Source organism: Anoplophora glabripennis, unplaced genomic scaffold (genome assembly GCF_000390285.2).
Source record: "Anoplophora glabripennis isolate ALB-LARVAE unplaced genomic scaffold, Agla_2.0 scaffold31, whole genome shotgun sequence".
Classification (NCBI taxonomy): domain Eukaryota; kingdom Metazoa; phylum Arthropoda; class Insecta; order Coleoptera; family Cerambycidae; genus Anoplophora; species Anoplophora glabripennis.
This window is the reverse complement of record NW_019416897.1, coordinates 1,754,965-1,776,110: the sequence shown is the minus strand read 5'-3', so window position 1 is coordinate 1,776,110 and position 21,146 is coordinate 1,754,965. Positions and strand designations below refer to the sequence as shown.

Here is a 21,146-nt window from a genome sequence, read left to right as displayed (position 1 = left end):
ATTCATTAAAGTAAATCGATAACAGATGGGAAACCTCCGATAGCACCGTTACTTACTTGGCTAAATCGGAAACCTCCTTACCTAGCTACTCGCTCGTCTACAAATTTAACAAACACATCGTCTTTGGAAACTTTAGCAAAAAATGTGCTCTCTCTTAACTTCGAACGAGGCCATCGTCTCCTTTAAAAGACCACATATTTAGAATCCATATTTACAGGTACTAGCTCGTTCTTGAAGTTCTACTTATTATAATACATTATCCCAGTCTATGCGTAAATAGTTACATTAGTATGAGCGCTATAAAATGGCATTTATTTCACACAGTTCTAATGTGAATCGTTCGCTATTTTTTTTACCTAACTTTACCGATTACGCTACACATTGTAAAGAAAACCACTTCTTAAACTCAAAAAACATTTGCCAAAGAAATTGCATTAAAATACGAAGGTGGCATTATCTTTACTACATATTAAAAATTTTGAGGCCAATAAATCTAGGGTTAACATTACCACTATATTTTTATCCTTATAATGGAATGTACATCTTGTTGTCTGGAGACGGAAACATTTGTTGAAATAATTTGGGCTTTGATGATAAATTAATAAATTTTCATGTTAGAGACGAGAGAATTTTTAACACAACAGAGTACGCACTTTTTACTATCTGTATTGTACAACCTTTTACATAATTTCGATGCCAATGTCAATGTTTTTTTAAATTTTTTATATTTTACAAACAAGAACCCCTATACAAGGATGTTTAGTAATGTTAAATCATCAAATTGTTTGGGGCGTGTTAATTTTTCATAAAACATTGGGGTCAATTTTAAGGCCAATTGCGTATTTGTAAATATTTTAAGGTCAATATTTTCAATTGATTGTAATAGAAATAAGGATGTGATATTTACTATATTTACCATATTTTAAGAATTTTGAGGGCAGTTTGAGATAATAGTTTAGGGGCAACAGACACCAGTAAGATGTCTTTTTATCCTCTTAATGGAATGTACAACTTGCTTGCAAGTAACGTGAAAATATAAATGTTTTTTTTTGTAATTTAGACAACAACAATGTTGACATAAACTTCCGTGTTAGATACGAGGCAATTTTTAACACGTGTCGTTCCAACTTGTATGGAAATTACGAATGAGGTCAATGTTACAAACAAATAAGAACACCCTTAAAAGGATGTTCAATACTAACAAATTTGAGGTTAAAAAATTTTCCGTAAATTGTGAAGTAATATTCGAATCGCCACATTTTTCATTTAGTATGTGCAAAAAATAAGTTTGACATGTATTTACATCTTTGTACATCAAAAACGATCGGTATTATTTAATTTTTAATAAAGTACCCAATTGAGGTCAATATTTTTAAGGCCAACATTTATCATACATGTTACAGAAAAACTAAGAACACCTTTACAAGGGTATACCATAAAGACAAGTTTAAGGGCAATGAAATTTCTAATGTAGTATTAAGTATTGGAAATTTTTTATTTGGTATGCAAGTTAAAAAAATAAGAAATTATAAGCACATATTTGATATTTTTGCATATTAAAAACAATTAGTATTTTAAATTTTACTTAAACAATGGGGCCAAAACATTTAGAAATGTGTAGAATTTTAGGGCAATAAAATTTTTAAATAGACAAACAAGAAACGAGAAAAATATTTTTCTATCTTTAGGCAATTTTGAGGCCAATTTGAATATTTTTAAAGTAATTTTAAAGGGAATATATTAAATTTGAATATGCCTACAGTCTTGAGGCTAATATTTTAATAAAGCGAATATTTTTAGGGCAATATTTATCATACATGTTACAGAAAAAGTAATAACACCTTTACAAGGGTATTCCATAAAGACAAGTTTAAGGGCAATGAAATTTCTAATATAGTATTATTAAGTATTGGAAATTTTTTATTCGGTATGTAAGTTAAAAAAAAATAAGAAATTAATAAGCACCTATTTGATATTTTTGCATATTGAAAACAATTAGTATTTTAAAATTTACTTACAAAATGGGGTCAATTTTGGGGGTAATTAAAATATTTAAAAAGTGTAGAATTTTAGGGCAATAAAATTTTTAAATACTCACCAGAAACAAAAAAATATTTTTCCATCTTTAAAAATTTGAGGCAATTTTGAGGCCAATTTGAATATTTTAGTTTTGAGGCCAATATTTTAATAAAGTGAATATTTTTAGAGCAATTTTTATTAAATTTGAATTAATATGCCCACAGTTTTGAGGCTATTATTTTAATAAAGAGAATATTTTTAGGGCAATTTCAAAGGAAATGTATTAAATTCAAATTAAATGCCCTATTCGCAATAATGTGATTAAGTTTCATTATTTATTAAACATTTATCAGATTAAGTATACTGTGAAACAATTTTGAGGTAGTATTCTTTAAAATGTGCAACGCTTCGATTTTCCACACGACAGCGAAATGCCAGTGAAAAATAAATATTTATTCACAGTAAAAGTGTATAAAATAAACCTAATTGTTAACAGGAGTGTCCTCACGGTGTCTATATCACATTTTTTGCTGTACAAAGAGTGCACGAATATATTTTCCATTTTTTTTTTAAACTTACAAAACACTTGTAATTTCCATCATGATCAAGAGAGTCTGTTGTAATAATAGATATCGTTTGAAAGCAAGCACATGGTTCTAAACGGTTAAATCTGTGTAGTAGGATTAAATCTAGTGCGGGCGCACGGCCTAATCGCTGTGCGACCTCGACCTCGTCGCTGCCCCCGAGCTGTCCTGGGAACTAGAACTGGTGGCGCTGTTCTCCGACGAAGCATTCCGCGGTGGTTGAAAGAGAGTCCTGAGGACATTGAAGGAGGTATTACCTGTAAGCGACGGAGACAGTAAAAAACGTACCGTACAAGAATCTCACAACTACCTCAGGGTGTATACCAAATTTTTGATAAAAAAAGTTCCTTGCTACTTCCGGATTTTCCAAGTAGTATGAAAAATTTTCCAATTGAAATTTAAATTTCCCGCCGATTTATAATTTAAAAAATGTAAGCGTTACTAATTGTACATAAAAAATTTTTGCCGTTTTATAAAATGAACATAAAAAATAAAAAATACTTATCTGGTAGATTTATATATAAAAAGCGTTTTTTTAAAGCACTGTGTGTGTTTGTTTGTGAATTTGAGTGTCAATGACCTCCGGCACAGCTCTAGTTTACAATTTCATATTATCAATCCAGCTGTTGTGATATGATAAAGGCTCTAGGAGAGCAAAAAACAAATGACCATCATTAATTTGGCAAAACCAGAATGGACGAACCAAGAAATAAAATGTAACAATGTCCTAGGTCCTAGTTGGGTAAGCGTTCAGGTTAATGTGCACTGTTGTTTAGTGTTACACGAGTCTGTCCAAGTTTTTCTAGATTAGTATACACCCTTTAACCGGTATGTTTCTCATCTATTCATCAGGTAATTCGGAAAACGACATTATAAATTTTAAACTACGACTTACTTGCACTAGATGTTCCGCCTAAATCAGGATTATTGTCGCTACTCGATTGTTCGCCATTCACTAGGTTCTGCCTACAGATGGGGCAGGTGCCGTGCAGCTCCAGCCAGGGCCTGATGCATGGCTCGTGATATATGTGGAGACAGGGCAGCTGACGGACGTTTTCCTTAGACAGGAAGTCCTCCCAGCACACAGAGCACTGGAGTTTGGCCGTCACCTGTTCCGGCGTTACTTCTACTATTGGGAGCGCATCGATAACATCTTTTGACACGGGGGGCGGGCCTAGAGGTTTAATTTGTCGTTCAAATCGATCGTAAATACCGCAGAAGAGTGATTATTTTATAATCACTCTTATACTATTTTATTAATACCCTGTATAAATTTAATTACAAAATGTATAAAGAAACTACAAAGTTATCGAACCTACCTGTACTATCCATTTGATTTAAGAGCTGTGTGACTATAGCATCCAGTCCTTCCCTACCCCAAGCATAATCTCCAGGGTTTCCTAAGAATAACTGCATATTTCCGGAAGTACCCCAATTCACCCCGACACCCAAATTAACGATGAAATCTTGCAGTAAGTTTTCGAATGGCACTTGTTGTCTTAAATTTGAAGATGCTAGTCTGGTGAGAGTTCTGAAAAATATAGAAATGTCTAGAACTACAAAATATTTATAAAGGTACAACAAACCACAGAACAGATATTTGTTTATGTTATTCGCATTAGCCGAAATCTCCCATTGTCCGATTTTTTGTCCGAAACGCATTATGGGTGTGGTAATTTACCCACGATGCATTCAGAGAGTTTTTCTTCAAACAATGAGTATAGTCTTTCCGATCTCAACTGAAGAACCAAGAGGTTGGCAGTATGTACCAGGTTCGGTAGCTGACACAGCAACTCGGCATAGAAATATTTGAAAAACTTGTTCCCATATTTATTTAGCCATACACATATGCAAATGTGACACAAACACAGCCACACTGGTCGATCTGGCCATAAATTCTGTTGTCAACAAATGGCCTAGCAGTGCAGTGCAGCAATGCAGAATTTGGTGTGGTTCAGGTAATTTTAATTTATTATAAACACCTTCTATTAATCATTCATATTACAATTGCGAAAGGGAGAAATAAGAGGTATATTTTGTTTACTAATATTATTACAACATGGCATTTTGGAGACCTTTTGAAATGGAACAAAACGAAATTTACCATCGATATAATAAAATTGTTTTAGGACATAAATAATTAAAATTAAATTAACATATAATAGAAATTTTCTACGCATTATATACAAATTATTATAATTTTTTTACCTTTAGCAGAAAATTTTTTTAGGGATGCCTATGAAACTCATTAAATTTTATTGCTAGGCATTTTTATACATGTTCAACTGACTTCGGAAAGATTATAAACCAAATTAACCAGAACGCATTGTAGGTAAGGAATGTGTATGTATGTATGTGTAAGGTAAGGTATTTTTGTTGTGGAACATTTCTTTTGCGTTTTGAGTAAAACAATGAATACAAAAAATAATAAAGTGCTTATTTAAACGTAGGTATCATAGGATATATTTATGTTATTATACCACAAACAAAAACACGCAACGCAATCTAAAAATAGGGAAGCAAGAGCTAAAAAAACAAACATTATTTGTTTTTACAAGAGTTGCTTTTGTGACAAGCATGAGACGAGGGCAAAAGAAATGCTTCACAAAGCAAAACAAAAGCGCGCAAATACTTATTTCGTGTTGTGGGTGACATACTTTACCCACAACACGTTCTGGTTAATATGCTTTACTCACTGTTCAAAGAAAAAGTCTCCAAACGCATCGTGCACAAATTACTATACCCATAATGCGATTTCGGCTATTGCAAATAACATATAAAATGATTTGTAACATATCTACTGGGGTTAGTACTCATCTGATCAAGTCAGGATTGTTTTGGTAAAGTTGCCTTCTAGGTCCATAACTTAAGTAGTTTAGATCTCTTTAAATCAAATTTCTCTAGCTTGAAAATCTGTACAATTCATCATAATTTACACAAGTCTCTACAATTCGAATTTTCGCAATAAAAATGAACTCTTTCAGTATAATGTTTATAATTTAGGATACGAGATGCTACTGGCCAGAAATCTTCTCGCTAGAAATGCTAAAAGCATTTGAAACAATCCAGCTGCGAACAAAAACACAACAGACAGTTTGTTTTGTTCACGAGACGAAATAAAGGAATTTTATGAATCAAACTTGGTAAAAAACAATACATCAAAGTTTAACAACTAATTAATAAAAAAATTTACTCGTTTGTTACGTAATACATACATAGTACCTATGAATGTATGTATGTTATGCCATAATATTTATATTGCTCTATTTTTTATAATTACGTTTTAGAATGTTTCTTATGGCACATTATTTTTTTTTTATAACTTGAACTAATGTTGCAGTCCCTTGAAATTCGAGTTATGGAAGTTCAACTGTATATTATGATACTATGATGATCCAAGTACAGAGCAACATTTCTAAAACTGTTTATTTACAGCTCTCTCAATATAACCAAAGTATCACACACAAATGTTTATTAGTAACAATAAACTTTTGTTTATTACATCGGAATTCCTCTCATATAGTGTTTTAAACATTCCTTAATTGTTTTGTGACAATATATCATGCTTTCATCCAGTTTTAAATCGGAAATAAAAAGGGACTTTTAAAAATTGATCAGCAAAAGTTGTTCCTGACATTTTTATTAATATTAATCACAACAAACACTGCACAAATGTGTACACCTTGTGAATATTAATTTGCAAATCGCTAGTTACTTTTCCCACAGCAGTTTGACAGCCAGTAAGATAATTTAAAGAAACATAATGCTTATAAACCCAGTTTCCAATCCTACTAGGAAAATATATGGATTAATCGTTATAAAACAGGCCCTTTATATACAGTTCAATTCTGACCTTCACTTTTTGTACTAACCCTAATGTCTACTCTTTTTTATTATCTAAAAAGTGACAAATTAATAATTTAAGTACATAATTTTAAATCATTCGTTTAGAGCAGAGATACCCTACAAGTCATAAAACTATTTGATAGAGCCAATTTCATTTCATTATTACAAAATTAGTACAAAATATTATATAAAGATCTTTTGGTACGTTTTGTGCAGTTGTAATCTCTGTTAGCTAAGCAGTTGATTAAACAAATGATAAAATTGTATCTTCCGTAACATATAGTTATAAAATAAGCTTACAACTTTAGTCAGCAGTAATGTTAAAAAACTGATGCCAATGAAAAGTGTTGCAACATAAGAAGTAGAAACTACAAATTTCCATCTGCATTATATTGTGCAAAACCAACAATTATTATCTCAAAGTAGAAGAGCGTAATGATTAAGCATATAGATTAGTAAAAATATCTTAAACTTTAATCTAATATGCATAAAAGAAAATGATAAGAAATAGCTGAATAATTTATGTACCTATTCTGAGTAAACGAATTGATTTTAGATTATGAATACAAAACAATTAAATTAAGTTCCTATATGGAAATCAAACATATTTTTAAAGGCAAAGAAATTCATCAGCACTATATTTGTAGTTTCATAAATAATCATATTTATAAAATAAAATGTATCAACACAGTTCTTTAATACATTTTTTATAATGCGTTATTGCAATGTAGTGAACTAAAGTGCGTAAATAATGGAATACAAATTAGCAAAATTTAAATTTAAAATTGCAATTTACGTGAAATGGAAATGATTTTTGTCTAGAATTCAAGAATAGTTGAAAATTGTTTGTTAACAAAATGAACATTATATTATTCTCACTAATCAAGCAATACTGTTTCTTGTGATCAAAAGACGTTAAAATAATTTTAGAAATTTTAAACATTCAATTTCATTAAAAAAATATATATTACCTACATATTTTTGAAATTGTCTCTATCCTATTATTATCACAAATCAGTAAGACCAACTGTGAAGTTAGTGTAGTAATTTCATGGAGATTCATGCATTAGTTTTAATATTAATTGGTCAAACCTGGGCCTTACTATCCTGGCGCGAGAATTAACAGCGTACCTTCTGCCAGTACGGTTTCCATCTGATCGGGGTCTTCCCGTCCTTCTCTCATCTACTAAATGTAAGGGTAATGTGATAAGGTCGTCCATCTAGAAAAAGTGTTATAAGGAAAACAAGTTTTACCACTGTGAAAAAATAGGACTTACCACATCGTCATCCACCCAGTCATTTACATCTACCATCTCCTCATTGTTGGCAGGGGGATCCTGCAACTCCTCAATGAATCCATCTGAGCAATGGGGACATGTGAAGTTCTAAAAAGGCCAAAATGTACATTGACATTTTACAATATGCATTGATTATTTACCGCAGATGCGTTTTGGAACTGTACGTTGCACATGTGACAGTAGAACTTTTGTGGTGGTCGGTCCTCTACAGCTGCTTCTGCCATTTCTTCTTGATTATTGTTCCTAAAACTACTGATTTAAAGAAAGGATTTACAAAAGCACAGTCACAAAAGTCACTTCAACCACCATATTTTTACGTACATCACAACAAATTTACCAACGATCTGCGCATAGCAAAAAAATCCCCAAATTGATTACTGTTTATCACTATTGTTTCATTTTAGTTACATAGATAGAGTTGGCCATACTGTATATTTTAACATTTATTTTCCAAGAAACAGAAAACATAACTTTGAACTGATAAAAGACTGATAATAACTGATATGAGTAGAATGGTTTAGATAATGTCGATAATTCTAATTCCTAAATCACAAAAATTAAATCTTAAAAAAATAGTTTGAAAGTGCTTCAGTTTTACCAACTCCGCTAAATTAGCGTTTAGATTAAATTCTTGTGGGGTCATGCTTCTGACATGATTAATAACTATTATTATAAGTTTGCAGTTCTCGAAATGGAAGTTTTTTTATTATTCCATTCCACAATTAGTTCAATATAATATATCACATATCCAGAAAGAAAACAAGAAGAAGAAGTTTTGAGCTGAGTAGACGGAAATAGAGAAAGACGAGACGAAAGGAAGAAGAAGAAAAGTTTTCTACATCTGTCATCTAGTGATGGGCATAATCGACCAATTTTGATAATCGAGTTATCGGTAATCGAGAACTTCTAATAATCGAGTGATCACTCGAGATACGAGATATTGGTCGTTTTCATCCCAGCGGCGCACAAATATGTTTGTATTAGTCATATATTACTTATAAGCGTAGTTAAAAAAAAAAGCTCACGCACTTCAAAACCTAACCACTTTTTCGTTTTATTCTAAAAAAAAAGGTTACGCAATCAGTGACTATTTGCAGTATGCACTAACATTTTGGGGTGCAACCGTAGGCTAATAATCACTCGAGTGGTGGGAGTAAACATCTCGAGATATCTCGAGTGATCTCAATAATCGAGTACCACTCGATTTTTCACTCGAAATCTCCCATCACTACTGTCATCTGTCTTTTTAAAATAAAATTTTGCATGCTTGTGTAATGTTGTTCAAAATAAAACTATAGAAACGCATTACTTAAAAAATGCGTATTGAAACATGTTATTTTTGCTCCTCTAGGATATATCCTGGACATGGCATCCAATTTGTGAGAAATGATTGCAAGGTACACACAATCATTGTTAGGTTATGTTGTTACTTAATTCATCTGTTTTTAGATATTTAAATTTTGCCGTTCAAAATGTCATGCAGCGTTTAAAAAGAAAAAGAACCCACGTAAAGTTAAATGGACCAAGGCCTACAGGAAGACGGTGGGTAAGGAATTGGCAGTAGATCCTTCCTTTGAGTTTGAAAAACGCAGGCACGTTCCCATTAAATATGACAGGGAAACCTGGACTAAGGCCATCGAGGCGATGAAGAAAGTCGAAGTCATTAAACAGAAGCGACAGAACACTTATATTTTGCAAAGGTTACGTAAAGCCAGAGAATTGGAACAGGAGAGAGATATCAAGGAGGTGCAACGAGATTTGTCGCTTATCCGGTCACCAGCGGCTGGACTTAAAAAGGTTAAAGTGGATGAAACCATGGCTGAGGAAACACGAGAAAGTGACGAGGAAATGGAAGGAGTTGTGGAAGACGGCGGAGAAGTTACTTTATAATTTGGATGTGTTTGCTTTTTAATTCTATAAGTTTCAAGTGATTCTAACTCAAATTAATGATACACATCTGATACCTTTGTTCAATAAAAGTTTTCTCGTGAATTTAAATTTTTAAGTTTTCTACCATTCGAAACAAAATATTGTTGGGTGATGTAAAACAGATCGGTAAGTTCATAAGCAAGAGAGAAGTGCAGAAATGTAGAGATTTTTTTCTAAATTATGGGGAAAAGGTTGATTAATTAAAAATTTATGGCTTAATGGGATTTTGCAAGATGTTTTGCTTACAAATGTGGTGTATTTACAAAATGCATAAGTAACAATACATTTTTTTAATAGTCGTGTGTGTGCACAAAAGGTTATTATATGTAAACTGTCTTTTTGGAGCATAAATGGAGAACTCTGCTGCTTTAAAATAATCTACAAGTTTTGAAAAATCTGGAGTGTTTCGAGATTTGGAAAATATTCAGTATTTTCATTATAAAAATTTTCGGCGGAATATAAGAATATTTCACATTTATTAGTTTTTATTATTATCATGTATAATATAAATTCTCGAATTCTTCAGTTATGCTAATTTGTGGTTGTTATTCCCATTTGTGTTCGATGGAAATTCTTCAACAATAAATTTTCGTGCATTTTATGACTAATGTTGCGTACGGTTACAAAATGTTTCATAGTAAAATGATTTCTAGATATAAATTGCAGTAGTTTTCTAAAAAATAATCACTTTATTAAATTAAAAATGATCTACCTAATCTATACAAAATTTGATTATTAAGAAATACTTATTTTAGTTATTTATTTATGTTGCAACAACAAATAAACTGTGCACCTATAAGTTTGACTGATAATTCAATTTTTAAGTGGAACTATTGAATTAAAATGTTTGATGAAGAAATATTGTTTACTTACTAATTTATCTGGGTTCAAAAAAAAATATTTGACCTAAAACTGATGGGAAAAGTTTGTATTTATCTAATTCTGTAACAATAAATAACTAGTACAAACTGATAAGAAGCTCATGTTTATTATTCCTATACTATTACAAATTAATGAGAGCTAGAATAAATTTGCCTGATGATTTACAACTTACTTTTAGCAGCTGCCCCTGATTGACAAGAGATAACACAACATGAGGAATAAACTGAAAATACACAGTTTTTCCTTATCAAATGTTTGTTTTGTGCAGCAGAATAGATAAGATACTAAACAGCGTCCTGTTTTTTATATTTTTTGTGCTTTATCACTTCTTAGATAGACAGTTTAACATTAGACACTCTTAAGGACTAACAAATCAGTATTAATTTGTGTAATGTGATAAAGTAATGAGTTAAAATGAATTTAATTCAAACACAAATTGTATCAATAGTCTCGCTAGGCTTAGCAAGCATATTCGTTGGACTGATACCAGCAAGTTTCGCGAATCGTGGTAGGCAACAGTGGCCGCTGTTGCTTTCCAGCCTCTTATGCTTTGGAGGAGGTGTGCTTTTATCCACATCTTTGGTCCATATACTCCCTGAAGTTAGAGAGGTAGCTCCCAAAGAATACAAACCGTACACGGAGTTAGTATTCTGTGGAGGCTTCTTTATTTTGTACATGATAGATGAAATTGTTCACTATTTCTATGGCGACACTCAGGAGGCAAATATCTTGCATAATTCGCATAAACCCAACCCTACACATCGAAGACATTCTACCACTTACGGAGCTACAGAAAGAAATTCGTTACTGACGCCTCAGCAACAACCTCCATATAACCCCTCATTTCACAGGGTGAGAAGTGATAGTGTGTTGTTTGTAGACAATGCCCCTTCGCAGTTGTGTCACGTTGGACACCAGGAACCCTGTCACACAGCGCCTACTGCCAATGTAGGCCTTCTGGTGGCGTTGTCGGTGCACGCTTTGTTGGAAGGATTGGTAGTGGGGCTGGAGGATCTGTCGGGGAAGGTAAAATCTTTGCCATGAAATGATATTTTGTTACTACTTTTTGGTAATAATTTCATTTATTTCCAACAAATGTTCATCAAATTGTAAGAAAACTTGGTGTTTTCGTTGGGTAACAAACATTTAATTTAGATTTTTGGGAGGTTTCGATTAGCTACTTAACTTGGTTTACAATGCATTTGTAAAAATGAGCTTGGATATGGTTCATAGTATAAATAAATATTCCAATAGCACAGAGTATATTCAGTGCCTTTACTTAAAGTTTTTAATTCATAAAGTTGCCATATGTACTCTGATGCAGGCATTATTCAAGAGGAACTGTTGAATATGTTTAAATTTCTTGTTGTTTTCAGTTTTTATCACTTTAAAGGTGTTATGTGTGCAAATTTTACCTCTGTCTACAAAAAGCTTGATATATATTTTGCTAATATCAATATAAAAAATTTATTTCTAAATTAATTGGATATTATGTCTTCTTAACACCATTTTGTTTGTTATACAAATGGATCTATTTATTTATGAATCTCGTACAAGATGTTTCCAAGTTTACGAAAAAACTGAAATAAGTGATGCTCTGCCTAAAAACAGACTAATTTTTAGAGATAATATGTGAAAGTTTTTGAAAAATGTTACATTTACGTAAATATTTTTTTGAATGTTTGCATAAACTGATGAAATTTTTGAGTGACCAAACGGCAAATGTTATAGAAACGTGTTTAGGTGGGTACGTGTAGGTTGATTACTGCTACATTTTAAAAATATTTTGAAATATACATGGTGTCCAGGAAATGCGTACCATTTCAAAGTTATGTATTTTTAAATGGAACACCCTGTATTTTACTGCATTTTTGAAAGCACCATAAAAAAATAGGTGAAGTTTATTGAGGGTTTTGCATACCTAGGTCTTAGTGTTTGTGAGATATTTCAATTTTAGTGAAAATGCAGGCCATAACTGGGTTATTTTAAATAGGACACCCAGTATATTTTTGCTTTGGAAGTTAGGAAAGTTAAAATTCTTTCAAACCGTATTTAGGTTCCCCACACCTATCTCTAACAGTATAGGTCATAGGAGATATCTGTGCCGTTTCGTTTTTTATTGAAATTTTTTTGTAAGATTTATCCACGTGTCTTCATCGAGGTCTTTATTGAATTGGTTTGGGTTCTTCTTGATGATGTCTCTTTAAATATAATGAGAAAAATTAGGATGCAATTAAATGGTGCACATTCAAATTTTTCATATTCAGTGAGAAATCAGAGACGTTTATATACTTTTAAAAAATTCCAGGGCTAGCCTCAATTTTTTTTAACTTCTTCACTGTCGGTAATATTGCCCTGTATATAATTTTCTCACAAATGCTAAACAGTAAATCGATCAATATATAAAATAATGCCATAATATTTGTTGGCACACCTTTAATGATCATATGTTACATACATAAAATTAGCAGTAAATAAAAAAAATACACAGTGGTTCGTCAGTAATAAGGTATCAATGAATTTATGGTTTTTAGAATATACCTACATTGTAGGTATTTTTTATTTTCAGGTGTGGCTTATGCTTGGAGCAATTGCCTCTCACAAATTGGTTGTGGGTTTCTGCCTGGGAATGGAACTTGCGTCTAGTCCAACGATCAAATTCTGCAGGCATTTTGTATATATATTCATTTTTACGTTAGGATCTATAATTGGTATCATTATCGGAATGTTCATTACAAATATTCCAAGTGGACTGAAAGATATAGCTATACCTCTATTACAGGTAAAGTTTCTTCGTAACGTAAATACAATTTTCTTGAAACAGTGTTACGTTATATATACATATAAAATAGTATTTTATTAGAAAAAAAAAAGTATATACTCATACCAAGTGCAAGTTTTAAATTTGATGTTTAATTATTCAGTATCTCTACAACTGTTTTAACTCATTCGTGGGCATTATCTAAGTACCTAAGGTGTGCCTTGTGTAGTCTCAAATTTATACACTCAATTTACATCCAGTTATAAGGATATATTGGAAATGATATATTCTTTTTTATTCATGATTTTTAGGCTCTTGCTGGAGGTACTCTTTTGTATGTGACTGTGAGTGAAGTGCTACCAAGAGAAAGAGCACGGTGGCATCAGCAGCATGAGAAAAGAAGAGCCGGTATATGCCAATTTTTGTCTGTCATTATAGGATTTGTACTTATGACTGCACTTAGCAAATACCTAGGTAAAATTTTTGTTTCATTTCTATTTAAATAATTTTAAATTTATCGATTTTTTCAGATCTTGATGGATGAAGAAGCGTTTTATCAATAGGTTTTATTAAAATGACTAAACAAATATAGATTTTATTTAATTATTTTGATTTTGTGTATGTTTCTATTGTGACAAATATTTTTAATTATTAAAAATATATAATACTTAGTGTGAAACAAATTAAAATATAATTATATAAAATTTAATTATACTTATACTCATATTTTTATAAAAATGAGTGTTATTTTTAATTTAATTTTGGTATTTAAATAAATAGGACTATCCAGAAACTCACTTGTAGATATATATATACAAGTCTACTTGGGGAATCCCAGAAATTTATTTGCAGCCATTAAGATCGCAAAGATAAATAAAGTAAGGTGTTTAATTACATTAATAGCATTTTTTTCACTAGAGGTGAGGAGTATCTTATTGCACTACATAATTGACTTTATTTGGGGTTAGGTACCTAACAACGGTTAAAAATAATTTACCCATATAGCTAGATTTTTTAGTGCGTAATAATTATAATTGACACACAGACGCCATTTTGTGTCCAACAAACCTTTGACTGATGTGTTCTGCAAATATGTTAAGGATAAATATGTATGCAAAAAATTAGAAGATTAAATGAATATGGAGTACCTATTGTGGTGACAGTGCCTATAGTGTAGTTATTGACTTTAGCTTGTAATTTTTGTTTTATATTCAAAAAGGCGAAAAAATGAGGAATGGTGAGGCTGTCTAAATAATATATAGATAAATATCTTGCTTTTTACTTGTGTATTTTTCGATATGAAAGAAAATTTTAATTTTAATTATATTTAAAAAAATCATTTGTTAGTCTTTAAAAAGTCACTTATTTGTATTTGAAAAAGATGTTTGCTGGTATTGTCATAAAACTGATCATTCCAGGACCTACCGCAATAAAATGCTCTTCCAACAATAAATGCAAGCTAAAAACCCTAATAGGATCCTTTAGCAAAATATATTCATTATAACAGCATAGTAACCTTTCTAGAGACTATTTAAAGCAGGCATTTTGTTAGGGTTAATCAATGGCTAAATGATATTTCCTTCAGTGCAGTACCTATATACAATCAAATATTTGTCTAACTTATGTTTTTCTTTAAGTTACATTGTATATCTTCTGTAGTGTTAGATAAAGACACATCAAAATCGATTTTACCACACTACTATCTTGAGAAAACGTTATAGTTATAATAGATGCGATATTTAAAAGGAAATAACATTTTCATGAAATCATAGTAGAAATAAATTAATGATACTGCCATCTTTTGAGTCTAAAACCAATGAAAGGATGTCGTGAGAGATATAAGGGAATCTATTTCTGTTTGTATAAAAGAACTTACTTCTACCGAAATCCTTGTTAACTGAAATGAAATACGACGATAAATCACTTTATTTCAAATCTTATAAAATAGTACCTCTGGAACGTCGACATGCGAAAACTATCGATCTGAGCGTTGAGTTATATAGGGTGTTTCGTGACTAACAATCGGGAATCTTATAAATTTCGTTACATTAACATTAGTTAAACAGGGTTCAAGTATAGTCGGTTTATAAGGCCAAAATGAGTAGTACTCTGCACACCGTAATGTTATTCAGTATTGATCTATTGCTATAATTGGATCTAAGAACGATCATCGGAAGAATGGTGGAGCGGATCCGGTAAGCAACAGCTTCATATAAAGGGTCCATAAGAATGTCATCTTAACAATCACCTTTGTAGAATTCAGCTGAGCGTCAGTATGAGCTGGAGGTTATAGTTTAATTAAATGGGGCTTTAATAATGGGGCAATTTCGCTCAACTTACCTGAATTTTTGATATAGGTAAGTTAATTTGAGGTATATAATAACAATAAGGGACAGTGATTTTTTCCAACCCTCGGCCAGGGGTGAAAAACATAAAATAAAGGAGTTTTTCAAGATAATTAAAAAAGGGTAAGAGTTAGAAGAAAAGTTTCTTATAAAAGTTGTAGAGCATAAAATTCTACATAAAAGTGTTAGGGAGACTAGAAGTTCAGGATGATTTCAGAAATTAAAACAAATTTTTAAAATCATAAGCAGAAAAAAAATTGTAAAATTCATTCATTTTTAACTTTTTTTATCCTTGGCCGGAGGCTGAAAAAAAATTACTGTCACTTACTGTTATTATATACCTCAAACTAACTTATATCAAAAATTCAGGCAAGTTGACCAAATTGCGTTTTAAAGACCCACTTAATTGGACTATTTATGTGGAATCACTGTGCCTGTTTTGTGCTGAAAATACCTGCAGCACTTGTTTCACCTCGGGACACCTAAGAAACTCGAGAAAAGTTTCAGCAGAGTTAGCGCTTGCCTTCCTTCGCACAAGACCTTGATTCAAATTCAAATTTGCTTCGTTTAGATAGAGTTATGAACAGCAAACATTCATAGAGTGATTCTAATAAAAAAAATGATGGTACACATTCCTATAACATTTAATATTAACGGAGTTACATAACCCCATAGGTATAATTACGTAAAAAAAATCAAAACTTTAATAAGTAATACTGAAAATTGAGACAACTATCAACATTTAACTAGATGAAATAGTGAGTTCGGTGAATTGAAGGTACCTAGTAGTTATTTTGATTCTGATTTCCTGCTTAGTATAGGTAAGTTGTAAATGGTATTGTTTTCCTGGCGTTTCATACAGATGATCAATTTTTAACATTATACCAAACTGGATTTCAGAAGTCAAAATAACTGTAATACATTCACAATCCAATAATGGAAGAGAAAAATGAAATATAATTTGAGTTTTTATTCTAATTGAATTTTAATTTGATAATTAAGCCATTTAACTTGTTAGACCAGTGCGGATCTGTTTTGATGTGAATGTGAGAGGGGGGTAAGCAATTTTTTATCTTCAGTACAATTCGCATAATAAAAGTGTAGATCCCTAGATCTCGGCGAGGTCCGGAACATTTTCAAAATTGCAAAATTATTTAAAAAATTTTAAAAAATACCTATTTTATCTGAGTTTTGGAAGAATATTGAAGAGGGAAAAAGTTTTAGAATTGAATTTTGCACAATATACTGCACGTTAAAAATGTTTAAATTTATTACCATGTTGCAAAATAGCAATAATCGATGAAAAAAAGGCAAAATAATCAAGTTTTTTGGATAATTTTTTTAAAATATTTTAATTGCTCCGAGGGCATTCTAATTTTGGTAAAAAGAACTTTAGAGTAAAATAAAACAACACACCACCAAATGTCATTAAAATCGGTTGGCAAACTAATTTTTTGAAAAAAATTTTGAAAAAAATGTTTCGAAGTTTCAAAATGTTGCACAGCCTCATCTAGATACTTGAAAATTTTTTCGCATAGAAAAGACCGCTCAACCTTTCAAATGATTTTTGAAAAATTGAAATAGGTTGATTAGGACGGCCACAGTAAATTTTTAAAGTTAACACTCTTTTTTTTTATTTAAATAATTAGATTACATTTATCAATTTGAAATTTAGTTTTTTTAGAAATTATAAACTTAGAGTAATATTTTTTCTTAATTTTATTTGTATCTAACAAAAAAAATAATTTACAAATAAAAAAATTATTTATTAAAACAAAAATTATTTAAATAATTGTAATAATTATAACTAAATATTCACAGTGTTTAAATATACACGTAAACAAATTTTTTCATTGAAAAAATGCAATAGCATGAGGCATATATTTAATGCACCGATTTTAATGAAATTTGGTGTGTTGTTTTATTATACTCTAAAGTTTTTTTACCAAAATTAGAATACCCTCGAAGCAATTAAAATATTTTAAAAAAATTATCCAAAAAACTTGTTTATTTTGCCTTTTTTTCATCAATTATTGCTATTTTGCAACATCGGTAATAAATTTAAACATTTTTAACTTGCAGTATATTGTGCAAAATTCAAATCTAAATTTTTTTTCCACTTCAATGTTCTTCTAAAATGCATAATAGGTTCCAAGATATAAGTAAAAAACTCAGATCAAAAAACATTTTTGCAATTTTGAAAATGTTCCGCACCTCGACCAGATCTAGGGATCTACACTTTTGTTATGCGAGTTGTACTGAAGGTAATCCAGAAAAATTGCTTGCCCCCTCTCACATCCAAGAAGTGGGATATTTCGACAGATCCGCCCTGATCGATGTAGTAAATGAGGTAATACTTTTTTGATCTTGGAACAGTGGTGCCAGATTTGCAGATTTTTCTGCAAAATGCAGAATTTTACAGCAAAATTTGGCATTTTGCTGAATTGCAGATTTTTTTCATTGTAACGGTCAATTTTGCAGAATTCTGTTGATCAGGGGCACATCTGATATTTTATTTAATAAAGAAACATCTTATCAGCCTACATATCATAACAAATTTCACTTTCTAAATTTCAAACTGTTTGGAAATAAATAAATAAAACTTTACATATTTCACTACCTTTTAAGGGGTCGTAACTTCTCTAGGAGGCCATAAATCAAAAAATTTTATATGAAGGACCCCTATTAAATGTGTTTAAATAATTGACCCTCAAATTTTTTGCACATTATTCGGGATCACCCTTTACATATATGTAGGTTTTATACACATTGAAATTTAGCCAAATGAGTTATAATTATTGCCAAAATATATTCGTACTTCAAACTTCAACCTACAAACAAAATTTTATGTTTTGCTATAGTTCTAAATTTATTTATACTACAACTAGTACAATCACAAATAAAATATAAAATATTTCCTTATCTCGTAAGAGAACAAATTTGGAGGTAAACTTAAACAGTAAAAAAGTCATTTTATTGGTATTGACCTGAACATCACTCAAATTTTTTCGTGAATGAATAGAGATCCCTTATTTATGGTTAACATCTGACATACACCTGTGGCGTCCGGCGTCTTTGCGTTTTCTCAAAAAATAAGGTATAAACTAATAAATAAGACATGACAGGATCCATTGTGCCTACATGCATTGCACTTTGCGAATACCTACAGAATAAACAGAACCATTTTTTATAGTTTTAGGACTGTAAATTACATAAATTCTAAGTAAATCTTGAGATTTATTGAATGATTATGCATCTCTCTTGGCTCAGTAGTTTTATCTTCCCACTAAACATTTTTCAGTTTCTGACATGTTTCAGAAATGTTTCCATTTTTCTTGAAACGTTTCATAAAAAATCCATGCAATGTTCTGGTAACGTTCTAGAAGCCCAATATGTCCTCCCCAAAATACGTTTCCAATGAAACGTTTCAAAAAATTGGTTTCAGTAACATTCTCTTTATGTTCCATTTATGCCCTCGATATTTTTGTTTTACGTTTCAGTATATTTTCAGAAATGTTTTAGTAACATAATAATTTTATTACCATATTGTTCTCATAATGCTCTCAACTTTAGATCATTTTCATTTCAAAAGCGTTTTTGAAATAGTATAAATAGTGAGTATTTTTTTAAATGTCTCTAATACTCTTTTGTAATATTTTTATTTGTATTGTGAACGACTTAATTCGAACTAAAATAAGTTACATTGTATATTTAAAAAAAAATAATTATGCGCTTATAGTTTGGGGATGCGGGACTTTTACCAAGGATTTCTTTCTTTTTGAGAAGCCACTGAAAAAAGTTTCTAATAGGATTCCGAATTTTGCCATTCATCGTACAAATATAAATGTCACAAAACAATATCAGAAGCATTTAAAAAAGCTACACATTTTATATTGTTTAAATACGCTTCTGAAATGGAAATTTTCTAATGTTGAGACCATCATGAATATTGTAACAATGACGAACTGATAATTAGAAAAAGTTATAGTTATGATTATGAATCTTGAAATGGTAGGTACATGAAAAACAAATAACATTACTGGAAAATAATATAAAGTTATAATTTCTTCAACGCATGGTCAATATTACATCTATCCTTTTAATAATAATAAATTATACAGCAGAAATAAGGATACAAAATGATATCTTGACAAAGTAAATATCTGTAGGTGTAGGTATACCTAAACTCTTTTATTTCAGCATGCCTATACACATTGTACAAAATATAAAATAAAAGACGTCTATTTCACTTAATTCATCCATATTTCAAATAGTTCTCACTGACTAAGTAGTTGCTCTTCAAATTTATATCGAAACGTATAGTTGCTGTTCCATTTTCTTAGTTCTTGTCCCTTGTTCTCTTGTCTGTAATAGGTAGTGGGTATAACTATATTTAGGTACCTAGATGTGATGCAAAATTGGAAATCTCTACACATATCATTTTAAACATTTTGCATCAATATTCATTATTTTATATGCACCTTACAATAACCACAACTGCACACACTACAAATTATCACATAAAATAGCGTCAAAGTAAAGATGAAGAACAACGAAACTAAGCAAACTGGCAAACTGCAAACCTAACCTAACATAATACGAATTGAAACAACACACGGGAAACAAATAAACTCGGGCTGTTACGCGCAGTCTACGCAAGTCACGAACATACATTTTTTCTAGACTTGTGTTATAAATATGTTACCACATTTTTTTTTCTAATTATGTTTTTGTATAACAAAGGCAAATGAACTAACGCTTGAGAGTGATTGGGGATTGAGAGCAAAATTTAACTAATGCCGAATGTTCCATAAGATAAGCAAAAATAGCAAAGGGTTGTTCGTCCGTTACATTTCTGAGATCGAAAGGGAATGGTTCAAACTCTCTTCAATTGTAACGTTTCGGCTATGTTTCACTAAATAAGTTTTCAAGTGCTACATTTCTGTAATGAAACAGAAACGTTTCTAGTTAATGTGTCAAATGTTTAGTAAAACATCTCATTTGAAACGATTTACGTTTCGTGTTTAGTGGGTTCGGTCCTTAAAGTTTTATATTTTGGATTTGTAGGTGTTAGAACTGTTTTATTTTAGATTTGGTGGTGGTTTATGTCTATAACAGTACCTGATTAATTTTATAAACGTATTTATTTTACGAGGAAAATCGCTCGTACACATTTTATATGAGAACACCCCGTACCGCTTTCCATCTACTTGCGATTTAGGCCGATCCGCTGCAATATTTCCCCGTGGCGTTGCATATTGGACACCGTCACGAAGGTTCCTCCGACGGCGACGGCGGCAGCAACTCAATGACAATTTCTGGCCTGGGACGGCCATCAATTTCGTACCCGTCACGGTCGGGCTCTTATTATGTATCTGGGACACAAAGGGACCCATTCCCGTTGCCATTTTCCGTAGCAAGTCCATCACAATCGGACGATTGTTCGTCCTTTGTGCATTGTTGTTTTTGTTGGGCGGTTCCT

General features: G+C 31.2%; 3 protein-coding genes across 6 annotated transcripts; 2 read left to right on the top strand and 1 right to left on the bottom strand.

The window, feature by feature from the left end:
- Positions 1-1,706: 1,706 nt before the first annotated feature.
- Positions 1,707-8,118, bottom strand: LOC108905726 (E3 ubiquitin-protein ligase RNF126-B). Of its 4 annotated transcripts, none has more exons than XM_018708725.2 (7): positions 8,069-8,118; positions 7,888-7,990; positions 7,727-7,834; positions 7,542-7,669; positions 3,923-4,134; positions 3,499-3,777; positions 1,707-2,835 (listed from the first exon to the last, which is right to left on the bottom strand). In XM_018708725.2, coding segments are annotated over exons 1-7 (984 nt in total). In that variant the 5' UTR covers positions 8,071-8,118; the 3' UTR covers positions 1,707-2,683. The 4 variants fall into 4 exon arrangements, with proteins under 4 accessions (XP_018564241.1, XP_018564244.1, XP_018564242.1 ...); XM_018708728.2 differs by having other exon boundaries at positions 7,581-7,669; positions 8,069-8,117; XM_018708726.2 differs by having other exon boundaries at positions 1,707-2,860; positions 8,069-8,114.
- Positions 8,119-8,986: 868 nt separating this feature from the next.
- Positions 8,987-9,739, top strand: LOC108905728 (probable ribosome biogenesis protein RLP24). Its single transcript, XM_018708729.1, has 2 exons — positions 8,987-9,144; positions 9,197-9,739. The coding sequence occupies exons 1-2, from the start codon at positions 9,064-9,066 to the stop codon at positions 9,635-9,637; spliced, it is 522 nt and encodes a 173-aa protein (XP_018564245.1). The 5' UTR covers positions 8,987-9,063; the 3' UTR covers positions 9,638-9,739.
- A 1,053-nt stretch (positions 9,740-10,792) lies between these two features.
- Positions 10,793-13,952, top strand: LOC108905725 (zinc transporter ZIP1). The gene is made up of 4 exons (XM_018708724.2): positions 10,793-11,584; positions 13,128-13,340; positions 13,631-13,793; positions 13,850-13,952. The coding sequence occupies exons 1-4, from the start codon at positions 10,973-10,975 to the stop codon at positions 13,861-13,863; spliced, it is 1,002 nt and encodes a 333-aa protein (XP_018564240.1). The 5' UTR covers positions 10,793-10,972; the 3' UTR covers positions 13,864-13,952.
- The last annotated feature ends 7,194 nt before the right edge of the window (positions 13,953-21,146 follow it).

What these genes read in the sequence shown, in the direction of transcription:
- LOC108905726 (XM_018708725.2), bottom strand. An exon ending in ACTGGGTGGATGACGATGTG is followed by an intron (nt 7,670 to 7,726) that starts GTAAGTCCTATT and finishes CACTTTTTCTAG; the next exon opens with ATGGACGACCTTATCACATT. An exon ending in AGGCGGAACATCTAGTGCAA is followed by an intron (nt 2,836 to 3,498) that starts GTAAGTCGTAGT and finishes CAATGTCCTCAG; the next exon opens with GACTCTCTTTCAACCACCGC.
- LOC108905728 (XM_018708729.1), top strand. Translation starts at nt 9,064, where the DNA reads ATGCGTATTGAAACATGTTATTTTTGCTCCTCTAGGATATATCCTGGA. An exon ending in TTGTGAGAAATGATTGCAAG is followed by an intron (nt 9,145 to 9,196) that starts GTACACACAATC and finishes ATCTGTTTTTAG; the next exon opens with ATATTTAAATTTTGCCGTTC.
- LOC108905725 (XM_018708724.2), top strand. Translation starts at nt 10,973, where the DNA reads ATGAATTTAATTCAAACACAAATTGTATCAATAGTCTCGCTAGGCTTA. An exon ending in TGGAGGATCTGTCGGGGAAG is followed by an intron (nt 11,585 to 13,127) that starts GTAAAATCTTTG and finishes TTTTATTTTCAG; the next exon opens with GTGTGGCTTATGCTTGGAGC. An exon ending in TAGCTATACCTCTATTACAG is followed by an intron (nt 13,341 to 13,630) that starts GTAAAGTTTCTT and finishes CATGATTTTTAG; the next exon opens with GCTCTTGCTGGAGGTACTCT.